Source organism: Equus quagga, chromosome 11 (assembly GCF_021613505.1).
Source record: "Equus quagga isolate Etosha38 chromosome 11, UCLA_HA_Equagga_1.0, whole genome shotgun sequence".
Classification (NCBI taxonomy): domain Eukaryota; kingdom Metazoa; phylum Chordata; class Mammalia; order Perissodactyla; family Equidae; genus Equus; species Equus quagga.
Window position 1 is genome coordinate 82555405 of NC_060277.1, and position 27044 is coordinate 82582448.

The 27044-nt window shown below is 36.0% G+C and overlaps 1 protein-coding gene across 1 annotated transcript in view; it reads right to left on the bottom strand.

Moving 5' to 3' along the window:
* Window positions 1-6450: 6450 nt before the first annotated feature.
* The window catches only part of MED13 (mediator complex subunit 13), a 100247-nt gene continuing 79653 nt past the window's right edge, over window positions 6451-27044 (bottom strand). The window contains exons 21-30 of the mRNA XM_046677772.1: window positions 21796-22015; window positions 20960-21151; window positions 20546-20769; window positions 18268-18410; window positions 17602-17760; window positions 17298-17483; window positions 15421-15569; window positions 13776-13949; window positions 10783-10883; window positions 6451-10443 (exon numbers count right to left, since the gene is read on the bottom strand). Of these exons, the coding sequence (XP_046533728.1) occupies window positions 10311-10443; window positions 10783-10883; window positions 13776-13949; window positions 15421-15569; window positions 17298-17483; window positions 17602-17760; window positions 18268-18410; window positions 20546-20769; window positions 20960-21151; window positions 21796-22015 (1681 nt within the window). The 3' untranslated portion in view covers window positions 6451-10310. The remainder of the gene's footprint in view (window positions 10444-10782; window positions 10884-13775; window positions 13950-15420; window positions 15570-17297; window positions 17484-17601; window positions 17761-18267; window positions 18411-20545; window positions 20770-20959; window positions 21152-21795; window positions 22016-27044) is intronic.

A 27044-nucleotide genomic window follows, 5' to 3' on the forward strand; every position in this document is an offset into this window, starting at 1 on the left:
CAGTTCATAGTTGTATATTTTAGTTGTGGGTCCTTCTAGTTGTGGCATGTGGGACACCGCCTCAGCATGGCTTGATGAGTGGTGCTAGGTCCACGCCCAGGATCAAAACCGGCGAAACCCCGGGCCACCAAAGTGGAGTGCACGAACTTAACCATTTGGCCACAGGGCTGGCCCCTATTTCATCAATTCTATGATGACGTTTTTTTTACATTTTAACATCTCTAAAATTGGGATGTCTTACAATTAATGGTGTGTTAAATTATACTTGGCAGCATTTTTTATTTCTTAGTGGTACATAAAATGATGTCTTACAATTACTAGTGTCTTGGGTTTGATGAAACATGCTGTATAGTTCCTGTACTTTATGTCAAAAGAGAAGACTCCTTCTTGGATGAAGTATACATTCTCCTATGACTGGCTACTTATGTTTCAATCAGATTAGGGGAAGAAAAAAAAAGGAGAAACAAAAAGATAAGAATAAAACAATATCTACTATGTTTCAAGTATACTGGGTGCTTTTATGTAGATTATTGCCGAGAAAGTGATCTTCAAGAAAATAGAAGACCCAGCTATTTAAAGGAGGACAAATGTTCTTTGGAAATAGAGTCACAAAATTTCAAAAGTCAAAGGTCTCAGGAGACATCTAGTTCTAGCTTTCTCAATATGGAACTGTTTTTGTTAATTATCCTCAATAGTGTACCTATTTTATCTTGTAAGATTTCATTCATTTGTTTCAGCCTGTCAAGATCGTTTGGACTCTTCTTTTACACTGGCTATCTGCTTTGGCTAAGCAGATCATCTCTTCATTAATTTTATGGATAAAATGTTGAATACAATTGGGTGCAGCCAAGGTTCTATAGTATAGCATTGGAGACATCCCTCCTGATTGACACAGCTCCACCCAATCAAGATTTTTGGTTACGATTTTTCAACCAATTATGAATCATCCCAACTACTAAAACACTTCCCTGCTTTGGGATAAAGTTCATTTTCCTTAAGGTGGCATTCAATCATGGTTTGACTTTTCTCTAGCCTGGACTCCTGCCATATTCCACCATGGTGCCTCCATTTTAGTCAGTTTGCTCGTTTCCCAAATTCTTCACGTTTTTCAGGGCCTTCTTCCACACTGTTCCTTCTGTCTGGAATGCCTTTTATTCTCTTTCTTTAGATCGTGACTCCTTTGTAGCCTTGAAGTGTCACCTCCAGTGTTCCCTTGCTAAGAAATCTTTCCCTGGGGCCAGCCCAGTGGCGCAGTGGTTAAGTGTGCATGTTCCACTTTGGCAGCCCGGGGTTCTCCAGTTAAGATCCCAGGTGCGGACATGGCACCGCTTGGCACACCATGCTGAGGTAGGTGTTGCACATATAAAGTAGAGGAAGATGGGCACAGATGTTAGCTCAGGGCCGGTCTTCCTCAGCAAAAAGAGGAGGATTGGCAGCAGATGTTAGCTCAGGGCTAATCTTCCTCAAAAAGAAAAAAAAAGAAAGAAATCTTTCCCTGACAAACCACCTCTCTCTTCTTTAAAGTATGCCCCTCAGTGCTCCCAAGCCACCTTTTGCTTCCTTCCATCATAACATTTTACCTATTACACTATAATTGTTACAACTCGTCTGTCTCTCCCACCAGGACTTAAGTACTTTGAGGGCAGGAACCATATTTTATTTCTTTGCCCTTGGCACAGTATGGTCCTTAATATTGGTTTGTTGAATTAATGACTCAAGCATAAGAATACATGAAATCTTACTAAATAACCTGCTGAATGTGCATTTCCATGATGTTGACCAATGCTGCAAAATAAAATGTAATGAGACTGATTTCAGCGCTCTCTCTTGTAAAATACATTACACATTGCATTGTTATTGATATCACTTTAGAGGGCTCATCGAAGCAATTATGTTTATACAGGTATGTTTCTCAGTAGACTGAGGGCTTAAGGTCAAAGGTTGGTACAGCAGATAATCAATTAGTTTATTGAACAAATAGTGCTTTAGTGAAACCATGCTGGCTTCATAAAGTCAAGTAAATTTGTTAGTAGTTTCTAGGACATAACTTTTTAAAACTGTAAAAACTGGGAAAGTTATACATTCCTACTCTGCTGGGAGGTTTCAGTTTTCCAGTTTCTGAGATCCTATCTGCAAGTTCTTCAGCACCCAGCATGTAATTCATATGAATCTGGCGACTCGAGCAACTAGCTCCTTTAAAGACTATCTCAGATTTTAATTCCATCATATGTATATCACTTTACATTTCAGAGCTTGAATATCACCCTCCAAGCTGATTTCTTTTTCTTTGGGGTACATTGGGGCAAAAGGGAAATAAAGTTTAAGTACTAAATACTTTATTCTTTGTGTCTTATCCTCGCTCTTGCTAGAAACATATTTCAAACGTCCTTATTGTTGCCTTTAAGCATCTTTTTTTCTCTTGCATGACTTGGTTCATTCTGGACTTGACTGTTCCAGAGAACATAGATATTTTATGAATCAGACCTTGCATTTGTATTTTACAAATTTCAAAGTGTTTTCTGCAGTTTTCTTTGAGGTTCACAAAGCTAGTTAGGAAGGTATGGTTACTATTGAGTTCATGTACAAAGGAGAAGATTGAGACTTCAAGAGGTTCAGTATTTTGCCTGAAGTCACAAGCTAGGTGGCAAAGCAAGGAGCACAAGAATCCTAATCCAGTGATCCTAAACTGTCTCTACTAATGTGAAAGCCAGTCCTAACTAGAATTTTATAACTTCATTGAAATTATTTGCAAAACTCACACTTCAGCTAAGTTCTGGAGTTGCAGGTGTTTATCACAAGAAGTCTATTCAAAAAATATTTCAGTGCCTTACTACATGCTAGGTGTTGTGTTGAATTCTGGAAATACAACACTAAGTAAAGTAGACCAAATTTCAGCCCACATGGAGTCATTTGGTAGGGGAGACAAATAATCAGACAACTGTTAACTATGAGACACACTATAAAGGCTCCATATAGAATATTACAATAAGAGTATCTAACAAGTGGACCTGATCTGAGGCAAGAGTGTATGTGGAAATTAAGGGGAGGTCTTAAGGCAAGAATAACCACCATGGGACTTTCAAAGAACTCAAATGCCTAAGAGGCTAGGAGGAGAACACAAGAAAGGTGCATTCTGAGGCTTGTGAAGAAGTAGGCAGGGAACAGATCCTGTAAGACTTGTGCTATTTATATTTAGAGCAAGAAGCAGCCAGAAAGGGTTTTAAGCTACCACATAAAGCACACACTGAAAGTAGAGAGACTGAGTTAAGAGTATATTGCAGTGGTCCAGCCAGGTTAAGGTTGTTTTATCTAATACCTTATATGGCACTAGATAATGCTAATCTATACTAAGATCAGGCCAATAGAAATGAACATATTTGATGGTCAATACACAAGACTGATCGTTCTTGATGATTGTTACAAGGAAGAAAGTTTATGGTTTGCACAACTTGAATGGATGGTAGTGCCATTCACAGTGACAAGGAACACTATTAAGGACCAGGTGGTTTTTGTGGAGGAAGGTTGTTGGTTTTAGTCAAAAATACAGAATTACTCAAGGAAAAAAAAAGAGAACCAAGACTTACACTCAGGCATTCTGAATGCAAGTCTATAAGACCCTACATAGTTTGAGGACTATTTATATATATATGTGTGTGTGTGTGGTTTTTTTGAGGAAGATTAGCCCTGAGCTAACTACTGCCAATCCTCCTCTTTTTGCTGAGGAAGACTGGCCCTGAGCTAACACCCATGCATCTTCCTCTACTTTTTACGTGGTATGCCTACCACAGCATGGCTTTTGCCAAGCGGTGCCATGTCCGCATCCAGGATCTGAACCGGCGAACCCCGGGCTGCCGAAGTGGAACGTGCGCACTTAACTGCTGTGCCACCGGGCCGCCCAGGGACTATTTAAATCTATCACTCAGTAAGATTTTTTCTCTGTAGTAGGCAGTGGTAAAAATAAGTGTCTTTAAAACATCAACCTTTTTAACCTCACAAAAGGTCTTACCTAACAGTTCTGCTGGCTTGCTCTAGAAGAAAATACAAAACAAAAATCACCTCAGGGGCCAGCCTGGTGTTGTAGCAGTTAAGTTTATGTACTCCGCTTCAGTGGTCCAGGGTTCTCTGGTTTGGATCCCTGGCCCAGACCTACACACCGCTTATCAAGCCATGCTGTGGTTGGCATCCCATATATAAAGTAGAGGAAGATGGGCATGGATGTTAGCTCAGGGCCAGTCTTCCTCAGCAAAAAGAGGAGGACTGGCAGTGGATGTTAGCTCAGGGCTAATCTTCCTCAAAAATAAATAAGATAAAACTGTTATTTAAAAAAAAAGAATCAGCTCAAACAATATCAGTTTCTATCAGTCTCAAACAATTTATGGCTATAGCTTTAGGACTCTAAGAATGAGGGTTCTTTAGCTTTCAGGCCCGGATTGATAACTCTCCTAGAGTATACACATGAAGATATATAAAGGTAGACAATAACAGAATAGATGACTCAGGAATAAATTCAAGACATTTAAATTTATCTTTTACCATAAACCAAAAACACGGATTCTCTTCCTTTCTCTTTTGTTTTTGCTTATGTGAACCCTTCAGATAACTCAGGGTGCCCTTTGGACTTCTATACTGTTAATTACATGTTTTTGGGAGCAGGGGGAATCAACTTATCTGAACTAGTTGTTAATAGAGCAATATACCCTTAATAACTTGTTAAGCAAAGCCTGGACATTTCATTTAACACGCTTAAGAGATAATGGTTGGGGCTTGCCCCGTGGCCGGGTGGTTAAGTTCGCGTGCTCCGCTTTGGTGGCCCAGGGTCTCACCAGTTCGGATCCTGGGCACGGACATGGCACCGCTCATCAGGCCATGCTGAGGCTGCGTCCCACATGCCACAACTAGAAGCACCCACAACTAAACAAAATATACAACTATGTACCGGGGGGCTTTGGGGCGAAAAAGGAAAAATAAAAAATCTTAAAAAAAAAAAAAAAAAAGATAATGGTTCCCACTAAATATCCATGCTTCCCTAGAAACTATAAGATTTCAAAGGTTATTTACCCCAAATGGTTTGAATATAGTTCAAACTGCATTTCTAACGTTATCCAGAAGTGGATATTCTGCCTCTGGATTTCTTAAAAATCTACAGTGACCACCATATGCTCCAAATATTTTTTTAACAATTTTGATTGTAACAATTCTGTCTCAGGCATATTTTCATGGTAAAATCATTAAACAAAAAGAAAATGTGTCAGATGTTGTAATTTTGATTCTAGAAATGTGGTAAATGTATTTATATCTTGAGTAATAACTGGTATTATTTCAAGTCATCTCATCAAGTTATTTAACAAATAAATTTATGTACATAAATAATGCACTACTGATATCAAGAGGGCAAGATAGTTTCCATATGCAATTTCAAAATGTTCATCATATTTCACATAGCTTTATCTCTCAATCTGTAGTTCTTAATTCACACAGAGAACTCTGGCAGGAAATTTTGCAAAAGATTCTCAAGGACGGAATTAACTAGCATTTTGAGCTTTCAAGTCTTGGATGTGACCAAGATGTAGCACAGTGGGTCACAATGTAAAAAGTGTATTTACTTAAAGTAGGGAACATGTCTATCTATAACTAAACAGCTTGAATTCTTAATGAATATCAATACCTTACGCATTGTACAAATGAGCATTTGATTTAAGCTACTGAAGAAAAAAAATATCATATCCTTCAGTAAGCCACTCAATAGTTTTTCAGAGATTGGTTTTCAATACTGAAAACTACAAATAGTAAAGAAAGGTGATATGCAGTTGTGCAAGAAGTGAATACTAAAAAAAAGCTTGATTTTGCCTATTTTTAGTCATACGTAAGACTACAGTAAAAAAATAGAAAAAATCAGAGATACTATAAACTATGAGACAAAATAATTTAAGACAAAGTTTCAACAACATACACCTTCTTTTAAAGGATTATTTTTAAAAATTTTGCTGGCAGAAATTATTTCAGAATGACCACAATTTGGGGGTTTGTCCTTAAGCTTAGACAAAAATATTTTAAGTGGCTGCTTATACAAAATGGGTAGTTATTTCTGATGCACTGTTCATATCTGAAGACCTACGTTTCAAAAACATTTATGCGATCAAAAAAACAGGATAGAGCTAAGCTTTAAATATGTGCTGGTACCTTGTTTATACTAGAAAACTGATCAAACTGATCAGCCTAAAAGAAATTAGTATGTATGTACATATGCAATTTCCCTATACATTATACACCATATATGCTTATATATAAAATCTTTTTTTAAAATAAAATACTTCAGACAGAGAAGTTAAAAGTCCATCCACCAGTTTTTAGGGGGCGCTTTCCATTTATAAATGACAGAAAAATAATACTGCGACTAATCTTTACACAATCTTAAGATGGAAATATTTTCAACAGAATGAGACAGCACAATGAAGGCTTCATGAATAATTTATTCCATTTGAAGTTTCGTTTTTTTGTTTTTTTTTTTAAAAAGTATAAACCTTTTCATTTCCTCAATCACAATTTGTACAGCTCAGTGTTATGGCATTCGGCAGCAATAGTGTTTGTTCCTTATTCTGTTTTTTTGTCACGTTAAAAAAAAAAAGCGATTGGACCATATTAAATGTCACTGCTAAACAACAACTTTAAAACGCCCCTTCATAAAGTGACCAAGCTATTTTGAGAGCTGATGCTGACATGTCCAGTGATGACATTACAATTTGTAGTTTAAACTCAGTAACTTTAAGGTCCACAAATCCAGTTTACTTTGAAAATTAAAGCTATTTTAAAACTTCATGAACACATTAACCTGAGGAGTATTTTAGGTCCCAAATCCAGTTTTTCAATTAATACTCCACAAAAAAGAAAACACATATATAAAATTTTAAACCACAGTTCTGGGCCCATCAAAACACCAAGAAAAACTGAAAGGTTAAGATTTCCAGCTGATTTTGGGGGGATAGGGGAGGCAAAAATAAAATGTATGTCAAAACATTCTTCCTTAATTTAGACAAACTAAAATCTCAAGAGGAAACCCAGACCAAAAGAGCACTCATGCAACATTAAATGTATTAATAGACTGATATGCGATGCCATAGTGGATGAGTAGCAAATTATATGATGCAACAGCATTTAAAAACTTCCTTTTAATGTATTCAATTTGAACATTTTAAATAATGCAACATAGTATTTTGATATTACAGTATTAACATAGTGCTTGATTAAAGATCTGCAAATCTTTGTAGTAACACATTAAGTTAAAAAATTACCTCAGAAGGTAAATATGAAGACGAAAGGAGAATATTTTAATACAGTAATCTGTGCCATACTGACAATTGAGTACGAATACAGGTGAGGATAGTTGACTAAGTAAGAGCTTAATTTTAGTGGTTTAAGAAAAGTTTAGAAAGATTTAAAAATTACAGCTACTTTAAAATTTAAGGATTACATATAAGTACACTTGGTGGCCCTCTGGCCAAACAATAAGGTGTACAGAATTTATTCATACAGTGTTAATTCACAGTCCTGATAACTGAATGGCTTGCATAAGAAAGGTATGGCTAGATGTTTCTCACTGGCTGGAAGCAGACATTATATAACTAATCTTTTAAAATGCCAAAATACTGAACTTCCACCCTGCTTTGTAATGGATAACTGCACAAAAAAAAAAAAAGAACAACAACAAAAAAAAAAACCAGACATTAGCACTGTAGCAAAGAAGTCAAGGTGTTGGTGATCAACTGGTATAAAGTATATTATTTTGCTCACCTACTTAAAACAAAACTATTCATACTTGTCTGTGACAGTACATTAGTAAGTCAGATCCATCATCCTGCATAAAAGGCTTAGTTTTTTTTTTCTGAAATAAGTCTCCTGACCTTCCCTAATGGCTATTTAATAATTTTTCTATTTGAGTGTGAATTTATATATGAAGGGAAGAAAAAAAAATCTTATCAGTAAATCCTGTGTATTTGGGAACTACTCCCTGATTCCCAGATAAAAAGGAATTGTATACTAGGTTCCTTCCTTATGGCTCCATATAAAAGAAACTGTTAGGGAATAATATTTTAAAAATCTATTTTCAAACTGAGGTGTGGTTACTATAGGCTAGTGATTTTAAACAACTGAGAATACCGCTTTTATTTAAGTCACTATTGAGCTAAGTATATAAAAATGGTACTTTTTATAGAAATTCCAAATAAGCATCTTTTCCCTCAAACCTCAGACAAGTTTTTTTAAAGTAAGTACAGAACATCTGTAGTGTGTTAGCATAATTAAAAATGAATGCAGAGATGTGATCTTTAAATTTTAATTTCAAAATATGCTGACCATTGGGATTGCATTATAATTTTGAAAAAATGATTGAAAACTTTTGTCACCAATTGTGTTTTCTTTATAGAAAAAACAAGACTTGCTAATGTTTCAATATACACAATTTGAAGAAGTTATATTGTTTATAAGAAAGTGATATTTAAGCTAAGCGTATAGTATTTACAAAACAAGGTTCAGTAAACAAAACAAAACATACCAAATTACAGTTTTGTAAATACAATTGATTTTGTCCTTATAGAGAATTAGTGAATGTACAAAATCAGAATTTTGCTAGACTGCTTCCAAGAAAGGTAGGTAGAATTGGTGACTGTGAATTCAAGTCAGCAACACAGGCGAGAGGCTAACTTGGACTCTCTTGTGAGCAGCACTGTAGAAAGGATTTTTCAAGGGGGTAAAGCCTGCATGAAAGCAGTTATCTTGGCATGTGCAAACAAGAAGGGGAAAGCTGGATTGAAGGAAGGGGTGAATTAAAGTCCCTAAAATTCAAGTCCCTTCTTTAGGGAGGTGAGAACCTCCTTGGCATATGCCCTGCCTTAATCTGAGCTGTGTTATAGAAAAGTACAGACTCTGGTGTTTGGGACTGCCATCTCCAAACCAAGAAAATTAAATAAATAAAAAAGGCAAAAGGATAAACAGGTTACGTTTAGAAAATGGTTCTTTAACTAGTGGAATAGTCTGAATACCAGAATTCACTGAGAATCTATTTACACCACAGTTTGATTGCACACACACACCCATACATATGCATACTCTCACACACATTCCCAATCTTTAATTTAAAAAAAAGTCAAACAATCAAGAGTGACTGCTCTTAAAATAATTTGTAAAATGCCTAGAGCTGGGCTAAATTTCAACCTTATAGCAGATCCTGAAGATAATTTTCATAATTAATAATATTCCCATGCCTAGATGTGCCACTGTTAAAACTGAAAAAAATTTAAGCATGTAACATTAAACACCAAAATTAGTTTAAGCATTCAGTAGCAAATGTTTTTCTTGTAAAACTAAGTTTCTTTCACTGGAAATGGCCTGAAATATTAGTCATAGCCCTAAACCATAGTACAAAATATAACTGAAGAATTCTCATTTTATTCTAAGTTAAACCAACTAACAATATCACTTGTATATTGCCATCATGTTAGTCTGTAAAGGTGTGATATATAAAATGCTGTAAGACCTGGTACCTTTTCAATTTATAAACACAGTGAACTTCATTACTGTACATGTACTCTGCAACTACAGCTTAGCTGTAAATCCTCCACACACAATGGCATGGACATTATTCCCCCTCTATCCCCATTAAACTGTACATCGAGACAATACAAATTTACTGTCCCACCCACCCCCTTACAAAAAAATAATACTCTAAAAGCAACCCTACTGCAACTTTTTAATTAAGACGATTACATATATTTTAGACCAATTGCTTTAAAGCAAGAAGGCAGTATAAACCTTCTAGGAAAATTTTTATAAAAGAGGTTAAGAAATATAAGACAATTTATACATTTAAAAACTTACAATAAATAAGAGATGCAGGCATTTTTGAATACTAGATACTATAATCCAATACAAGAACATCTTGATGTTCTGAAGCCATATGTTGAAATTCATTGTTCCTCATGTTTCCTCTCCATGCTTTTAATATTCATTTAACATGACTGGGTACTATGGCTCATTACTTTTCACAAATACTGTGACTGGAAAAAAGAAGGTTAATTTTGCTACGAAAATGTTATAATACGTTTTGTATGATCAGTCGTCATCCTAAAGTGTTCAGTATAGTCAATGAAAAATAGCAGGGTTATAGCCCCTCCCCCCAAGTCAAAACAATATTTGTTGAAGTAATAAGAATTAGACCCATCACAAATTACTTTCACTGAGAAGATAACTGTAACTTAATCTTGCAGTGAAATTCTTTTTTCCTTGTTCTTTTCTTGCACAGTTCCATCAAGTGAAGATCACAGCATATTCATGATAAAGTTATATAACTGATTCAGCACCACAAAATGAATTGGGAGACATGAGCGTCTGTCCTGGATTGCAGGGTCACAGGTTAGCCAGGAGAGTGCATTGTACTGTTCCAAAACAAACCTGAAAGCAAATAAACTGTGTAAGTCATGTATTTATTTACACTGTAGATTTTGGAAGCAATTTCCAATTATGGTATCTAAGAGTCAAAGTGACTTAAAAAAAAGGTGAAAGGTATGGAATAGAGAGTCCTTGGGGAGATTAAAGACAATTAATTTTCATAAAAACTATTCTCAAAAGTAGATGTTAGAAAGATCACTCATTCTGAATGCTATAATTCATGTAGAGAACCAAGGGTACACAAGTGTAAACTACTGCCAAAATGAGAAGAATATATAGGGATCAACATGATATTCTTTCAAAATTGCAATGGAGAACCCTTAATGGTAAAAAGAGCTGTACCTGAGGACATCTGAAGTCTGATTTGAGTCAAGTGGGTGGGAGTGTTTACTGTGAAGCAGCTCGTCAGATTGCACTGAAGGCACGTGGAGGTGCAAAGAGGCCTAAAAAATAACAGGTAGTCAGTCAGCCAAATGGAAAAAATTTATTAGTTCTACCTTATTCTCCTCCCAAGGTTTCCTCCTTGATGAAATACATTTTAAGACCTATGTAACGAATTGGAGCCACGATAAAGATGCTTGTTCTTTTTTAACTAATTCATTACAGAAGTAATTTTTAATTGTATAACTTATAGTGAATCTTAATTCCTTTTCTTCAGCTTTATTGGTTTTGAGACTACATAATAATCCTAAAAAAAGGGCTTCCAATTATCTTCTAAGTGAAAGCTGCCTGGATGTGTAAAGTAAATGTTTCAGGAAGCAGTAAACTGATAAACCTGAGTACAGTCTGTCTCTAGGTTACACAGGACTTAGACTATGCAGAGATCCCCATGTCTAGCACTGGAAAAAGTAACAGGAATAAGCATATGCAAATAATACTTATAAAGCTCTAAATCGTAAAGCTACCTTTGGTCAAACTGTGAGCACTCTAAGTAACATAGTGCACAGCTATCTTCTTTTGCCCACTCAATTTCAGAAGGGAGGTTCAGTAACAAGTGACACACCCATTCATGTATGGCAATGAAGAGTGGAAGAAAGGAATGTGGTGCTCTTCTTCACATTTTAATTAAAGAAAGTAAATCATTTTGTTTACAAGTCAATACATATAACAGTGTTAAAAAGCTATGACAAGATGGTGGTACTGACTGCAGAAACTCTTGGTAGATCTCATTCTGTATACTGTAAATGGTGCTGCAGTCGTGCATTACTTAAAGGGAATACATTGTGAGAAACGCATAGTTAGGCAGTTTCATCCTTGTGTGAACATCGTAGAGTGAGCTTACACAAACCTAGATGTAGAGCCTACTACACATCTAGGCTACATGGTACTAATCTTATGGGACCACCATCATACACTTGGTCTGTCGTTGATCAAAACGTCATTATGTGGCGCATGACTGTCTTTTATATTTAGGTGCTCTCTCCTCTACAATTGTAATAAATGTATAAACTCTTGAGTCATATATTCAGGAATATAACCAAAGATATGTATGTTTCAACTGCCCATAAACTCTTTAAGTTATAAGCAAAGTTTCATGTAGCAGATCACTACAAATTAAAGGAATGTAATCAGTACCAGTGCTCTAATTTCTATGATAAAAAGATTTTTCAATCATCTAGGTAACAACCTATTATTTTTCCAAGCAAAGAGAAACATACCAGGTGGTTTTATTATCTATGGTGTAGAAAATAAAATGGAATGTATGAAAACAAAAAGTGAACAAAATTATGGTAAGTTATGCCTTACCTGGTAATTCAGACCAGAAGTCCTAATCTTGTTACACTGTATCTGAGGGTGAATGCCCACTTTACACTATCCTCTCTGCAAATAAATATTGAGTAGAAAAGAATCTGGATAGTCCCTTGGAATTTCTGTAAAGTGGTGTTTCCTAAAAAAATGTTCCGTGAAACACTAAGGTCATGAAGTATTAATAGGTGTTACACAATCCTTTCCTTGTGTATTAAAGTAAGTTTGGGAAATGGTGGGTAAACAATGTATTGCTGCTGTTTTTCAGAGTCTTTAATGTGCGTACATGTATTGTAACAACAAAAGGGGACAGAAAGCATGTGCAGCGTTTCCCAAAGGACCAAAGAACCCTTTGTTTTGTAGAAACTCCAAGGGCTACTATTTGAAGAAACCCCCTTGGGAATATGTTCTTGTAATAGGATCTGTATAGATCACTGCACGTATACAGGAAGGGGAAGAAAGTCATGATAAAAAACTATTACCTTTGCTGACACTCTCTAAATATATTATCTCATTAATAGTCAATTCAGATCAACAGCTATTGTATTCTTTATGAATACACTACAGAAGTTCATTATTTAATGTCAAATGTCATTGACTCAATGGTATGTGGGCCAAGGGTATCAAGATTTAATAGCAACAGGCTTAAAAGATAGCAACAAGCCTACTGGTTGAAGTACCCACTAAAATATAACCCCAAGAAACTGAGGTATATCATCTAACTTTTACCCTACAAATAAAAATCACTTGGCAAGTAGTTAGGTCAGCATGACTTACGGAATAAAACAGTTAACTTCTGGTGGGATTACACAAGAATACGTGAATCAGAGCTGAATTTGTTATTTTGGAAAGTAGTAGCAACAGCAGTAATAAACTCCGGTTAGGGCTTTCACATCTCATTTTACCATTTTGTGATTTATCTCATCCTCATTATATCACTTGCTAATTAATTTGTTTTGATAAAATAAGTCATTATGGGTCTAAGAATCTCATAACTGGAAAAGCACTCAATAATTTTAACAGCAATTTACACACAGCTAGAAAGCTTTTTAAAGGAGATAGTAAATGGACCTAAATATCAAGGATTCTTACAAAGATTATGAATCCTTTAATCCCTAAAATAATGTGGCATAATAGGAGTGCCCTATGATGTAATTCAAAGAATAACATTATAATCATTAAAATATCCAGGTTCTAATCTTTAGTCTACTACCAATTTATGACTTCACATATATGAGTTTTTCTGAACTTTAATATCCTCACCTAGAAATGAAAAGGTTAGATTAAAAGTAACATAAGGTTTCTCCTAACTCTAAACTTCCGTATGTGCAGTTGAAAATAATAAGAGCAAGGGCCCCAGAAGTTTGACTTAAGATTAATTAGAAGTTCAAACTTAATATGAATTTAAAAAGTAGAGTTGTTTCTTCATAATTAGATAATTCTCTTTGTGATCTTGTCTAGAAAGTCTTATGTGGCAATGCATTTAAGACCTTAGACAAAAGCTACAGACTGCATAAAACCACTTCTGTTTCTTAGGACGTAAGTCATCAATTAGCATTATTTAGGAACTAGCAAAGAAATGGCAATACCTTAAGAAAGAGGGGACACTGATATTGTGCTTGAGGACATGCTGACCAGAACCAGTCAGGTAACGGACCCGCTTTGGCAGTTGATACAAAGTAACCAAGGGCCAATGGTTGCTGAAGAATATTAGTTACTTCATCATGAGATTCTGTTGAAAGGAGCCGATCAGTACCCTGACCCTTAAAAAAGACAAAATCAAAAGTGTGTTAGTTCATTTGACATACCTAGGCACTAGATACAAATACAGAATGGTTTATAGCAATCAGTTTCATTATCTTATGACTTCTGTTTTAAAAAATACTGAAGGATATTGAAAAAAATCAATTGCTATGTACTCAGAAGAATATCATATTAGTAATAGCATTGAAAGAATGAGTTTTAAGAGTTGCATGAGGAAATGAATATGCCAACTGTTTAAGAAGTTTGTACTATGATGCCAAACCCATGTTCAGTGATGTATGTGTGTGTGTGTGTGTGTATAAACCTTTGTAGCTGACTGAAAAATACAAAATGTTCAATGAAATTTCTAACTTATTTGCTAATACTCTCCCAACTAATTCCTGACCATCACACCCCAATCCAAAAGGTGGATTAAATTTAGCTTTGTTCATCTATCACCATCTATAAAATGCAGTTAATAGTGTTTTAGAAATCATGATGGCAACAAGAAGGGACAAATATTAAGTGATGTGCATATCCTTTGGACTAGTCAATGTATTTCTTGGTATTTATTCCAAGGAAACTGATAAAAAGAAGAAAAATGATATGAATAGAAATGTTCATTGCAACACTAGCTATAAAAGAAAAAAAGAAAATACTTAAATGTCTCACTTTTTGGGAATGATAGAACAAAATAGGGTAAAACAACAATGCAATATTAAAATGCTGATCATACTTATTGAAAGCTGTGATACAGATACATGTGGAAGGAAGGTAATTTGCTAAAAGTACAAATGGTTTTATTAAAGTGGTGATACTATTGGTGCTTTTCCATATACACACACACACACACACACACACACATTTTTTTTTTATAATCTCATTTCTTTCCTGTTAAAAAAAGGAGGAAAGGATGCAAGATAAGATTGGACAAAAGTTTTTCCTTATTTTAAAAAGACAGGTTCTAAACATATGCATACTACAATAATCAAATAACCACTATATATAATTTCAAGCAAAGATGTTATTCAAGTGAAGCCAAATTAGTTTTGATTTCAAATAGGACAAGACAGCCTGTTTCCATAACTGCTGTCAGTGTTTTTTCTGTCCTTATGAGAAAATTAATATTCTCATATATTCCTTCTCACAGCCCTGCTAAGAATGGCAGCACTTAGAGCAATATACTGACTCTCAGATAATCTGATCCCATACTTGAGTACAAGCTATGGTGAAGTGGCAGGAAAACTACAAGAGAAGGGCTAATGGCAAGTAGTCTAGAAAATATGAAGTCAGGGAAAACAGAGTCTTAAAGACTCTCTTATTAATGTATAATTAAAAGCACTGACGTCTATAAACAAAAGTGCATGAAGGTATTATTAATCTCACTTCTTTACCAACTTCCAAGGAAAAAAGTGTTCTATTTCATATATCAATCCACTACTAAGTTAATGAATGACACTTAGATCAACTGAACTTTTATAACAGGGTTACCTTGCCAGCATCACCTCCATGGGGGTAATGAGATCCTGGAGAATGTACAGGAGACCCCGTTGGAGATGCAGGAAGAATATTAATGATATCAGGGTCAAGATCGTCTCCTGTGTCTAACAAATCAAAGATACCCATTGCATCTGCTCCATCTATACAGGAGAAAGAAAAAAATTAAATACTCCATTCTTCATATCCCATGGTCATTTACAGGAGAGGGTTAAAATAAATTAATGCATTTCAACCAAAGTGGGTTAATTTAACATCATCTACTGAATGCCTACCATGTGTCAAGTACTGTGCTAGGAGCCATATAAACAATTATGCATAAACAAGCACGAGGTAGTCTGAATAATGCCCCCTCCAAAGATGTCCCTGTCCTAATCCCAGGAATCTGTGACTATGTTACCATAAAAAACTCTGCAGATGTGATCAAGCTAAGGATCTTGAGATGGGGAGATTATTCTGGACTATCCAGGTGGGTCCTAATAAGAGGGAGGCAGTAGGGTGAGAGTGAAGGAGATCTGACTATACTACAACCACTAGTGTTGAAGATGGACGAAGGGGCCTTTGAGCAAGACATGGAGGTAATCTCTAGACAAGGAAACAGATTCTCCCTCAGAGCCTCCTGAAAGAACCAGCCCTCCAGACACCTTGACTTTAGGTAGTAAGACTGATTTTGGACTTCTGTCCTCCAGCACTGTAAGATAATTCATGTATTGTTTTAAGCCACTAAGCACGTGGTAATTTGTTACAGCAGCAACAGGAAATTAATACAAAGCGAACACAGTATGCTGGAAATGAAAATGTATTTAAAATGAGACTATTCACAATTAACACCCAAATTCTCTACTATTAAATAAAATATTGTATAACACACTAAATGAAAAGAATAGCTAATACCCGTATTTTTGACTTTAGAGATGTGCCATTTTCTAAGGTAACTCAGAGCAAGAGTGGAATATCATTTATTTTCTCTTCTACTAAAACAATCTGTAAGTTCATGCAGAAAAGTTACATCCCTATTCTGGCAGTTTATAAAAACTGCTATATCATTTTGGCAAATTAAAAGACGAAATACAAAATGAGCTGCAAAGTTTATGTACAGGTAACTCAACAGTACAGGCATAAACCTGTACAAACATTTTTTGATCAACGTTGCCTTTTAAAATAAGTAAATATTTATGGGATAATTCACGGCACCAGTTCTCATATCAATAAGGTAGAAGAATAGTTGTGTAAGTTTCCTATTGCTACTTTACCAATTACCACAAATCTGTTGACTTAAAAGATCGCACATTTATTCTCTTATAGTTCCGGGGGCCAAAAGTCCGAAATCAGTTTTATTGGGCCAAAATCAAAGTGTGGGTCATTAGGCCAAAATCAAGGTATCGGGAGAGTTACTCTCCCTCTGGAGGCTCCAGGGGAAAATCTGTCACCTTGTCTTTTCCAGCATCTACAACTGTCTTCCTTGCATTCTTTGGCTCATGACCCCTTCCTCTAGCTTCAAAGTCAGCAGCATGGCATGGTTTCTTTCTGACTTTGCTTCACTCTGTTGCCATCACATGGCCTTCTCCTCTTTTTTGCATAGTCAAACTTCTCTCTGCCTCCCTCTTATGAGGATACATATGATTGTTTTGGGGGCCCACCTGCATAATCCAGGATAATCCCTCCATCTCAAGATTCTTAACTTAATCACACCTGCAAAGTCTTTTTTTTCCTTTTTTTTTTTTTTTGTGCCATTTAAGGTAAGATTCACAGGCTTCAGGGACATTCACAGGACATGGGTATGTTTTGGGGGGCATTATTTGGCCTGCAACCTGCCACAATCATCAAGACTTATTTTATATTTGCAAACCTTTAAAGAACAATTCACCTACCATTGTTGGGATTGAAAGCTAAGTCCAAATTTTCAGTGGTATAAGTAGCTGAAGCTACTTGCACAGAAGCAGAAGTAGGGAACACAAGTATATGAGTGCATGATGTGTCCTGTGGGGTATTTAGCTGAGACGTCTGCATGTTTAGAGTGGTGCTTCTTCCAAATACAGAACCAGTTGACACAGAATCTGAAAAGAAAATGGAGGGTATTTTTTTCTTTTAATAAATGAAGAATCAATTTTACATAATACCTAGAAACTTAAGTTCATAAGGAATTCAATCTGATATAAACTAAAGACAGCTAACCTGGCATAATAACAAAAGAGCCTTGGGGTTCCATTGCGACCAAGCAAGCACTGAGAATGCTGGGAGAGTCTGCAGCAGATATACCACACATTCTACACATGTCTTTGAGCCTTTTACTTAGAGACTGCAAATTCCGACGACTCAGCAAACAGCTCCAATCTGTGGGTATCAACAGTAAAAAAAAAAAAAAAAATCCAAAGTAACAGCATTGTTATCACCCTGTAGAACCAAAGTTAAAACATAGTTTTAAAATTAGTATTTTCCTCAAATAGAAGTCATCATTAAGCCAAAAATCTCTTATTGCTGATGTTACTCAACATCCTTTATCCCTCAACCCTTAATGTAAGCCAGTAATAAGTACCATCTGCCAAATAGAGGATGAGTTGAATAATAAGCAGAAAGGGGAAAAAATGGAAGATGGCACATGAGAATAGTAGTAATAACACTGATATTAATGTTGCAATATATGTAAAATGTTCTTTTAAAATTTGAATTAAGCCATGTGTGGCCTAGACATACGTCATTCCCCTTCAAAAACAAAACAAAAAACTAGTTTTTATAACCTTTGCATTTTATTCAGTATATATACCTAGATGTGGTCTGAACAGTGTATGAATTAACATAAAATAGAAATTTAAGTACTAAATAATAAAAGCACAATTTTACCTTTCAATTCTCCATGACCAATCCTTCCTAGACGGCCAATTACAACTCTCCATGGTAATGAACTCATTTGTACAAGTCCTAAGCACCACTCCCAAAGTTTCTGTAAACCAAATCTTCTAGCAGATCCTTTTTTCCGACGAGCCCTACAGGGAATAAAAAGACAGTCACAGATATTCCTAAAATTCACATGATGATGTTTCAAAAGAGATCAAATTTGTGAAAATCTGGTTCCTTAATTTTAATGCTTGACACTTTTTATACAAGTCCTAAGCAAGACTATATATAAAATCATAGTTTGGCACGCTAGTTTGTGTTCTTTTTTTATTTTTTTTTATTTTTTTGAGGAAGACTAGCCCTGAGCTAACATCTGCCACTCACCCTACTCTTTTCCCTTTTTTTTTTTTTTTTTTTTTTGCTAAGGAAGACTGGCCCTAAGCGAACATCCATGCCCATCTTCCTCTACTTTATATGTGGGACGCCTGCCACAGCATGGCTTGACAAGCAGTGCATAGCTCCACACCTGGGATCTGAACCAGCGAACCCCGGGCCGCCGAAGCAGAACGTGCAAACTTAACCACTGTGCCACCAGGCTGGCCCCTGTGTTCTTTTAATACACATTAAAAGATACACTTCAAATGAAAAATTGTTTATGAACCACCAAAATTCACCAGAAACACTGCTCTACACCAGAGATTGGCAAACTTTTTCTTTAAACGGCCAATATTTTAAGCTTTGCAGGCTGTCAAGATTCTGTTGCAACAATTCAATCGGCTGCTGCAGCATGAAAGCAGCCACAGATAATACTTAAATGTATGTGGCCAAATTTGGCCCATGGGCTATAGTTTGCTAACCCTTGCTCTATACTTTAAGTTGAATAACATCAAAACACCCTACTTTCTCAGACCAAACAACACTGTTATATTTTCTGCATGTGTGTCCTTTATTAGGCAAGTATGTAACATAAGCACTCTGTGACTGAACAACAGTAGCTACCATTTATTGCATACTTACTACATACCAAGCATTGTGCCCAATTCACAAGTAATACTTCATTTCATCCTAACAACCCTATGAGGCAGATAAAATTATCCTCACAATTTCACAAAGAAGTAAGCTATAGCTCAATGGGCTAAAGTAATTTTCTCAAGATCACCTAGCCAGTAAGTGGCAGAGTTGGGATCTGAACCCAGGTCTCTCTGACTCTAGAGTTAGACCTCTTAACCATTATCTCACTTCAACTTTCAGTAAAATGGCAATACTACCTTTGTATTGGAAAAGTGGTATTATTCTTTCTCTACTCTCTTTCTATTCTTCACAGATAGGCATCCTCTTTCCAAAGCTCACTTAATTGGCACAACTATCCCATTAAAAAGAAAAGTCAAAATGCGTCAAGGAAATAAGGTATGAATTACTGCTGTAAGGTTTATAAAATAGTCAATAAATCTTTATAATCAATATAAAATTAATGTTCCTATATTCTGCTTCTTCAGCACCACTATAACCTAATAATCATTAAATATTTCTGCACATAATCAATTTTTGAACTTAAAGGAACAGAACCTTTATATAATAAAGAAAATAAAGGATAGAACCAAACCTTAAAACTGAAAATTACTTCATGGACTTACTTTTCAGGTTGTCATAGACAATGTTCACTAGCCTTGAAACATGTTACTAGAAATGTCTATTAAGTGATCACTCAATATAAGGCTCACCTGCTGTGACCTATTAGTTATAGCCTTCATAAATAACTGGTCAATATATAATTACTAGAAGAAGAAATCTAAAAGAAAGGCTACTATTTTCAGAAGACACTCCAACATTTAAATGGTAAAATTTTCAGTCAACAATTTTAGTAGGGGAAGTTAACTCACTGAGTTAATTAGGGACTATATCTCAGATGGTATACGAGAAAAGTAAATGTTCTAGGATGCTTTACCAGTTTTTTTTCATTGCAGAGGACTTTCTAGTTCCATGTCTCAAAATTGTTCAGGCTAAAATCAATGCCTCAAGCTTTAATACATAGAATTTAGGGACTTTAATCTCTTTTGTCTGTGTAAAAGAGATTAATCAAAATGATTTTTAATTCTCTTAATTCTACAATATAAATATTCACTACAAAAAAAGTGAAAGCACCCCAAATCCCAAGACTTAATATTTTAACGTATACAACCTTTCAAACAGTTTTCTATTCATTAAAAATAAAACATAAGGAGTGTGTGTGGGTATGAATCTTTTTAAATGGGATGATATGATACATTTAAGGAAATATAAGTACCTATTTGGGACATCGATGTTAATGATACAAGTTTCTAAAAGTTCTCCATATAGATCTGTGCAAGATGCAAGAATCCATCTTTGATCATGAGATAAACAGTAGCCCACGAAAAGAACATTATATTTCTGTCCGGCTTCTCCAAATGTTTCTCCTAGCTCTGTCTGTTTATCCTTCACTGGAGCCAGAATAAAAGGAGGTGTATAAAGCCGAATACACTCTGGTCTCTGTAAAATAAAAAATTAAGGTACTATGGTACTTACACAATCATAGAAAAACTTTTTATTGAAAATGTGATATATTATCTCTATCCAAGTATAAGAGAATTGAAAAAGGATAGTTAAATAGAGAACTGCACTTCGTATTGCATAAAATGTATAGTCATTCAATAACTTTGGTCATGGAAAACATACTTACATCAGGACTCTTAAGAGCAGTCTCCATAGCTAAACCTGGACCAAAGCCAGTCAATGTTTTCACATTGGTTGATGTTGGAAGTGGTCTCCGACACTGGGTAAAGGCCGAAAAAGCCAGGGATTTTAAATGCTGGGTATAGATTTGTCTATCTTCGTGCTTCACAGGTTGTAACAGGTACTGACAAGGAACAATCTAAGAATTATAGGCAAATATTACAAATGTTAAACTTCTAAAAATAAAATAAAAAGAACTGTGAGGTCCAAAACTCTTAACTTTTACTAGGAAATTTAAACAAAACCTAATTAAAACAGTCTAAAGAATTACATTTTCTCATCTGTTATATAAGATTTTTAATAAAAAGTCAATCTTACCAAAGCTATGTAAAAACCTTTAAATATTTCTAAGCAATTAATATTGTCATTGACTAGTCCTGTTACAGTCTATAAAGAAATAATTCAAAATGTCTGCAAACAACTTAATATGGTTAATCTCTTTCTACTTTCTTGCAACCTTGACTTATTTAGAACTCTAGCTTATACAGGTCCATGCTCTATTTTTCTATTTAAGCTTATGAATTTAAAAACTGGCCTATAAAAGTAAGACAGAAGAAACATTTAATGTACTTAACGCAATCTTTTTATTCTCCATTATTACTGTGGTATGATTATAAAGTTTATCGTTTAAAAACTCCTTAAGATTTCTATCATAATATCACTTAAAATCAATAGAACTTGGTTTTTAGAAAATCAATTTGGACAAAGAATAGTATCTTTGAAACTTCTGTCAAGATCAAACTGTTTTATATAAATTTAACTTGCAACATTTATCATTCTTACCTGTACAGAAACAGTACTCTTAATATGAGAAGGAAGAGTCTGGACCATTTCCAGAAAGCATCGAAGCAGCCCCAAAGTCCATACATTGGAAGAATTAGTGCTCTCATCTTTATTTTCATATGTAAAAGGATCAATTATATAGACGACAATTGCAGGTGGATAAGTGATTGCATGTGAATCACCATCTGTGGGGATGCCCACTTTATCCCGATCCATTGTGCTAAAATTTGAGATAGAAATAAGACAGTTAGGAAAAAAGTTGTACTGTACCTCTCATGGGATAGCATCAAAGCAGGTTCTCAATATCTTCTCCCTTTTTTGTGGTGGGGGAGTGTCACAGAGCCTCTCTAAAAATGAGGGATCTCTCTTTTCCTCCAAAGAGAACTGTAAACATTATACACACAATTTCATGATGTATAAAAAAACCCTTGCATTAAAAGGTCTTGCACGGAAAAAAAAAAAAAAATTCTTAAAATCACAGAGGATCAGAAATGCCAGAGAGCTGAGTGCCTAAGTGATAAAACTGAGATAGGTAGGTTAAATGAGCTTCCCAAGATCACAAAGCTGTCTAGAAGCAGAGCTAGACCAGAAAGAAAACAGGTTTCCAGATTTAGTCAACTTTCTACTACATTTTTAGAATATACACATTCATTTCATACTTTATAACTTCAATGATGAATAATAAGATTCATTCTTTGATGGTGATACAATTTTTCTAAAACTCCCAATCTATTTAGATGTTCAAGATAAATGGATCAATCTGGGTAATTAATAGTTGGTTTTTACTCACATAAATGAGTCTAACTTTGGGCAAAACTGCATCTGGGTAGATGAAAGACATAACCAAGCTCAGGCTGACCTAACCTATAAATCAAAAGGGAAGCTCACTCAATACCTTCTTCATAAAAGGAATAAAGAGAGAGGTGATGTCAGCATCATGGCAGAGTGAGCTCTTCCCTTGGACTCTCCCCTCTAAAATACAACCAAAAGAACATTCATACACCAATAGAGGACATTCACACAACACAAAAGACATCTGAGAGACCCACACAGCCATACATCTGAAGGTAGTGATGGGACTGGATCATCTGGAGAAAGTGGAAGCTGTTCAGTAGGAGCTCTGCTGAGAGAGAGGGGCCACAGCTTGGGGAGGGGCGCAGGCGAGAAAAGGTGCCTGGACACTGCCCAGCACTCCAGCCCCACAAACGACTGTAGCACAGCATGGAGAGCAAGGTGGCAGCAGCTGGGGGAAATGTGCAAGTGAAGAAAGGGGTCCCGCACTCCAGCCCCACGATAGCCTGGAGCACAGCGCAGAGAGAGAGGCAGCAGCTGGTGCAGCCCCATGATCGCCCAGAGCACCACACAGAGAAAGAGGCAGCAGGAGGAGGCATGCAGGTGTAAGAAAGTGCCCCTTCCCCTGTCTGGCACTCCAGTCCTGCAATCGCCCAGAGCTCCACACAAAGAGACAAGAGGAGGCTGGGGGAAGCGCAGGTAAAGGAGGGCACCCCTTCCCCTGCCCAGTGCTCCAGATCTGCCATCAGTCAGGGCTTTGCACAGAGAGAAAAGAAGTCAGTGGCTGGAGCTGGGGAGCCCCAACTGTGCTGGGCCCAGAATACACAGCACCTGATCTCCATCCAGTGGCAGCACATGGCAGCTACGACTAGATAATAATACTCTGTGGAGGCAAAAATCCACACCGTCAAGCAGCATGAGAAAGTATATTAAATCTCCAGACCAGAAGGAAACTGACAAGTAGCTAGAAACCAACCCTGAAGGCACAGAAATCCAGAACCTAAATGACAAAGAATTCAAAATAAGTATCATAAAAAAACTCAGTGAGTTACAAGAAAACACAGAAAGACAAATTACTGAATTCAGGAGGTTCTTCACAAAAGAGATTGAAACTCTAAAGAAGAACCAATCAGAATTCTTGGAGATGAAAAACACAATCGATGAGATAAAGAAAAATCTGGATTCCCTAAACAACAGGTCCTAAAATATGAAGGACCTAATTAGCAATTTAGAGGACAGTTCTATAGAAATGCTTCAGAGGGAGGAGAAGAGAGAACTAAGACTGAAAAGAAAGGAACAAGTTCTCAGAGAAACATCTGACTCAATTAGGAAATGCAACATAAGGATTATAAGTATTTCAGAGAGGGAAGGAGGAGAATGGAGCAGAAAGCTTGTTCAAAGAAATAATAGCGGAGAACTTCCCACCCTGGGGAAGGTGATATAAATCCACATGAAACAGGCTATCAGATCTCCTAACTATGTCAATGTAAAAAGACCTACTGCAAGGCATTTAGTAGTAAAGCTGGCAAAAGTCAATGACAAAGAAAAAATACTACAGGTAGCAAGGCAGAAGAAAATAACTTACAAAAGAATCCCTAATCAGGCTTTCAGCGGATTTCTCAGCAGAAACCTTACAGGCTAGGAAAGAATGGAATGATATATTCAAAATCCTGAATACTCTATCCATTGAAAATCTCCTTCAGATATGATGGAGAAATAAAAACTTCCCCAGACAAACAAAAGCTAAGGGAGCTCATCACCACAAGACCCTCCCCACAAGAAATCTCCAAGAAGGCCCTCATACCTGAAAAAAAAAACTAGCAAAGGGGCTACAAAGCCCTGAGCAAGGAGTAGAATAGGTAGGCAATAACCAGAAAATGGTAGCTCTCTATCATATCAGGTTAGTAAACACTTAACTTTAACATCAAGGATAAAGAAAAGGAAGAAATCAAAATAAAAATAATCTCATCATTTTAATGACAAACTCACAATACAAGATGGAATAAGATATGACAAAAATAACCTAGAAGGGGAAGAAGAAAAGGACAGAATCAGTACAGTCTAAGGAAATAAGAAGCTATCAGAAAATGGACTATCTCAAATACGAGATTTTTTATACAAACCTAAGGGTAACCACTAAACAAATAATTAGAACAGAGACATTTACAATAAACAAGGAGAAAATGAAGAAAACCTACATAGAAAACTACCTAATTAAACTAGTAGTCCAAAATACATAGGACAAGAAAAAAAGGAAATGCAGAAGAACCAGAAAACATGGGATAAGATGGCAGTATTAAGCCCTCAGATATCAACAGTCACCCTAAATGTAAATGGATTGAATTCTCCAATCAAAAGATAGAGTGGCAGGATGGGTTAAAGAACAAGACCTAAAAATATGCTGCCTTCAGGAAACACATCTCAGCTCCAAAGACAAACACAGGCTCAGAGTGAAGGGATGGAAGACGATACTCCAAGGTAAGGGCAAACAAAAGAAAGCAGGTGTTGCCATACTTATATCAGACAAAGTAGACTTCAAGATAAAACAGGCAAAGAGAGACATAGAGGGGCAGTATATAATGATTAAAGGGACTCTCCATCAAGAAGACATAACACTTATAAACATATATGCACCTAAAACAGGAGCAGCAAGGTACATAAAGGAACTATTAACAAACCTAAAAGGAGATATTAGCGACAACACAATAATAGTAAGGGACCTCAATACCCCACTTACATCAATGGATAGATCATCCAGACAAAATGTCAACAAGGAGAGTGGAATTAAGTGAAAAACTAGACCAGATGAACTTAACAGATATATATGGTGCACTCCATCCAAAACAGCAGAATATACATTCTTCTCAAGCACACATGGGACATGTATTGGGAAACAAGGCAAACCTTAATAAATCTAACAAGATTGAAATCATATCTACTACCTTTTCCAACCATAATGCCATGAAACTAGAAATCAACTACAAGAAAAAAGCTGGGAGAGGAACAAAAGTGTGGAGACTAGACAACATGCTACTGAACAACTAATGGGTTGTTGAAGAAATAGAGAGAGAAATCAAAAAATATCTGGAGACAAATGAGAATGAAAACACACCATACCAACTCATACGGGATGCAGCAAAAGTGGTCCTAAGAGGGAAATTTATAGCAATACAGGCCCATGTCAACAAATAAGAAAAAGCTCAAACAATCTTAAAACTACACCTAACAGAAAGAGAACAAAGCCCAAACTCAGCAGGAGGGAAATAATAAAAATTAGAGCAGAAATAAATGATATTGAAACAAAAAAGACTGTAGAAAGGATCAATGAAATAAAGAGTTGCTTCTTTGACAAGATAAACAAAACTGACAAACCCTTAGCCAGACTCACCAAGAAACAAAGAGAAAAGGCTCAAATAAATAAAATTAGAAATGAAAGAGGAGAAATGACAACAGATACCACAGAAATACAGGAACAACATGAGGAATGAAAACCACATGATTATCTCCATAGACGGAGAGAAAGCATTCAACAAAGATCCAACATCCATTTATGATATAAAAAAAAAAAAAAAACCTCTCAATAAAATGGGTATGGGGCCGGCCCGGGGGTGCAGCGGTTAAGTTCGCACATTCTGCTTCTCAGTGGCCGGGGTTCGCCAGTTCAGATCCCAGGTGCGGACAGGGCACCGCTTGGCAAAAGCCATGCTGTGGTACGTGTCCCATGTATAAAGTAGAGGAAGATGGGCATGGATGTTAGCTCAGGGCCAGTCTTCCTCATCAAAAAGAGGATTGGCAGTAGCTAGCTCAGGGCTAATCTTCCTCCCAAAAAAAAGAAGGGTATAGAAGGAAAGTACCTCAACATAATAAAGGCCATATATGACAAACCCACAGCCAACATTATACTCAATGTGGAAAAACTGAAAGCCATCCCTCTGAGAAGAGGAACAAGATAAGGGTGCCTACTCTCATCACTTGTATTCAACATAGTCCTGGAGGTTTTGGCCAGAGCAATTAGGCAAGAATAGGAAATAAAAGGAATCCAAATAGGAAATGAAGAAGTGAAACTCTCACTCTTTGCAGATGACATGATTTTACATACAGAAAACCCTAAAGAATCCATCAGAAAACTATTAGAAATAATCAACAACTAGAGCAAAGTTGCAGGGTACAAAATCAACTTACAAAATTCAGTTGCATTTCTATACTCTAGTAACAAACTAACAGAAAGAGAATTCAAGAATCCAATCCCACTTATGATCACAACAAAAAGAATAAAATATCCTGGAATAAATTTAACCAAGGAGGTGAAAGATCTATACGATGAAAACTATAAGACATTGTTGAAAGAAATTGACGATGACATGAAGAAATGGAAAGATATTCCATGCACATGGATTGGAAGAATAAACCTAGTTAAAATGTCCATATTACTTAAAGCAATCTACAGATTCAATGCA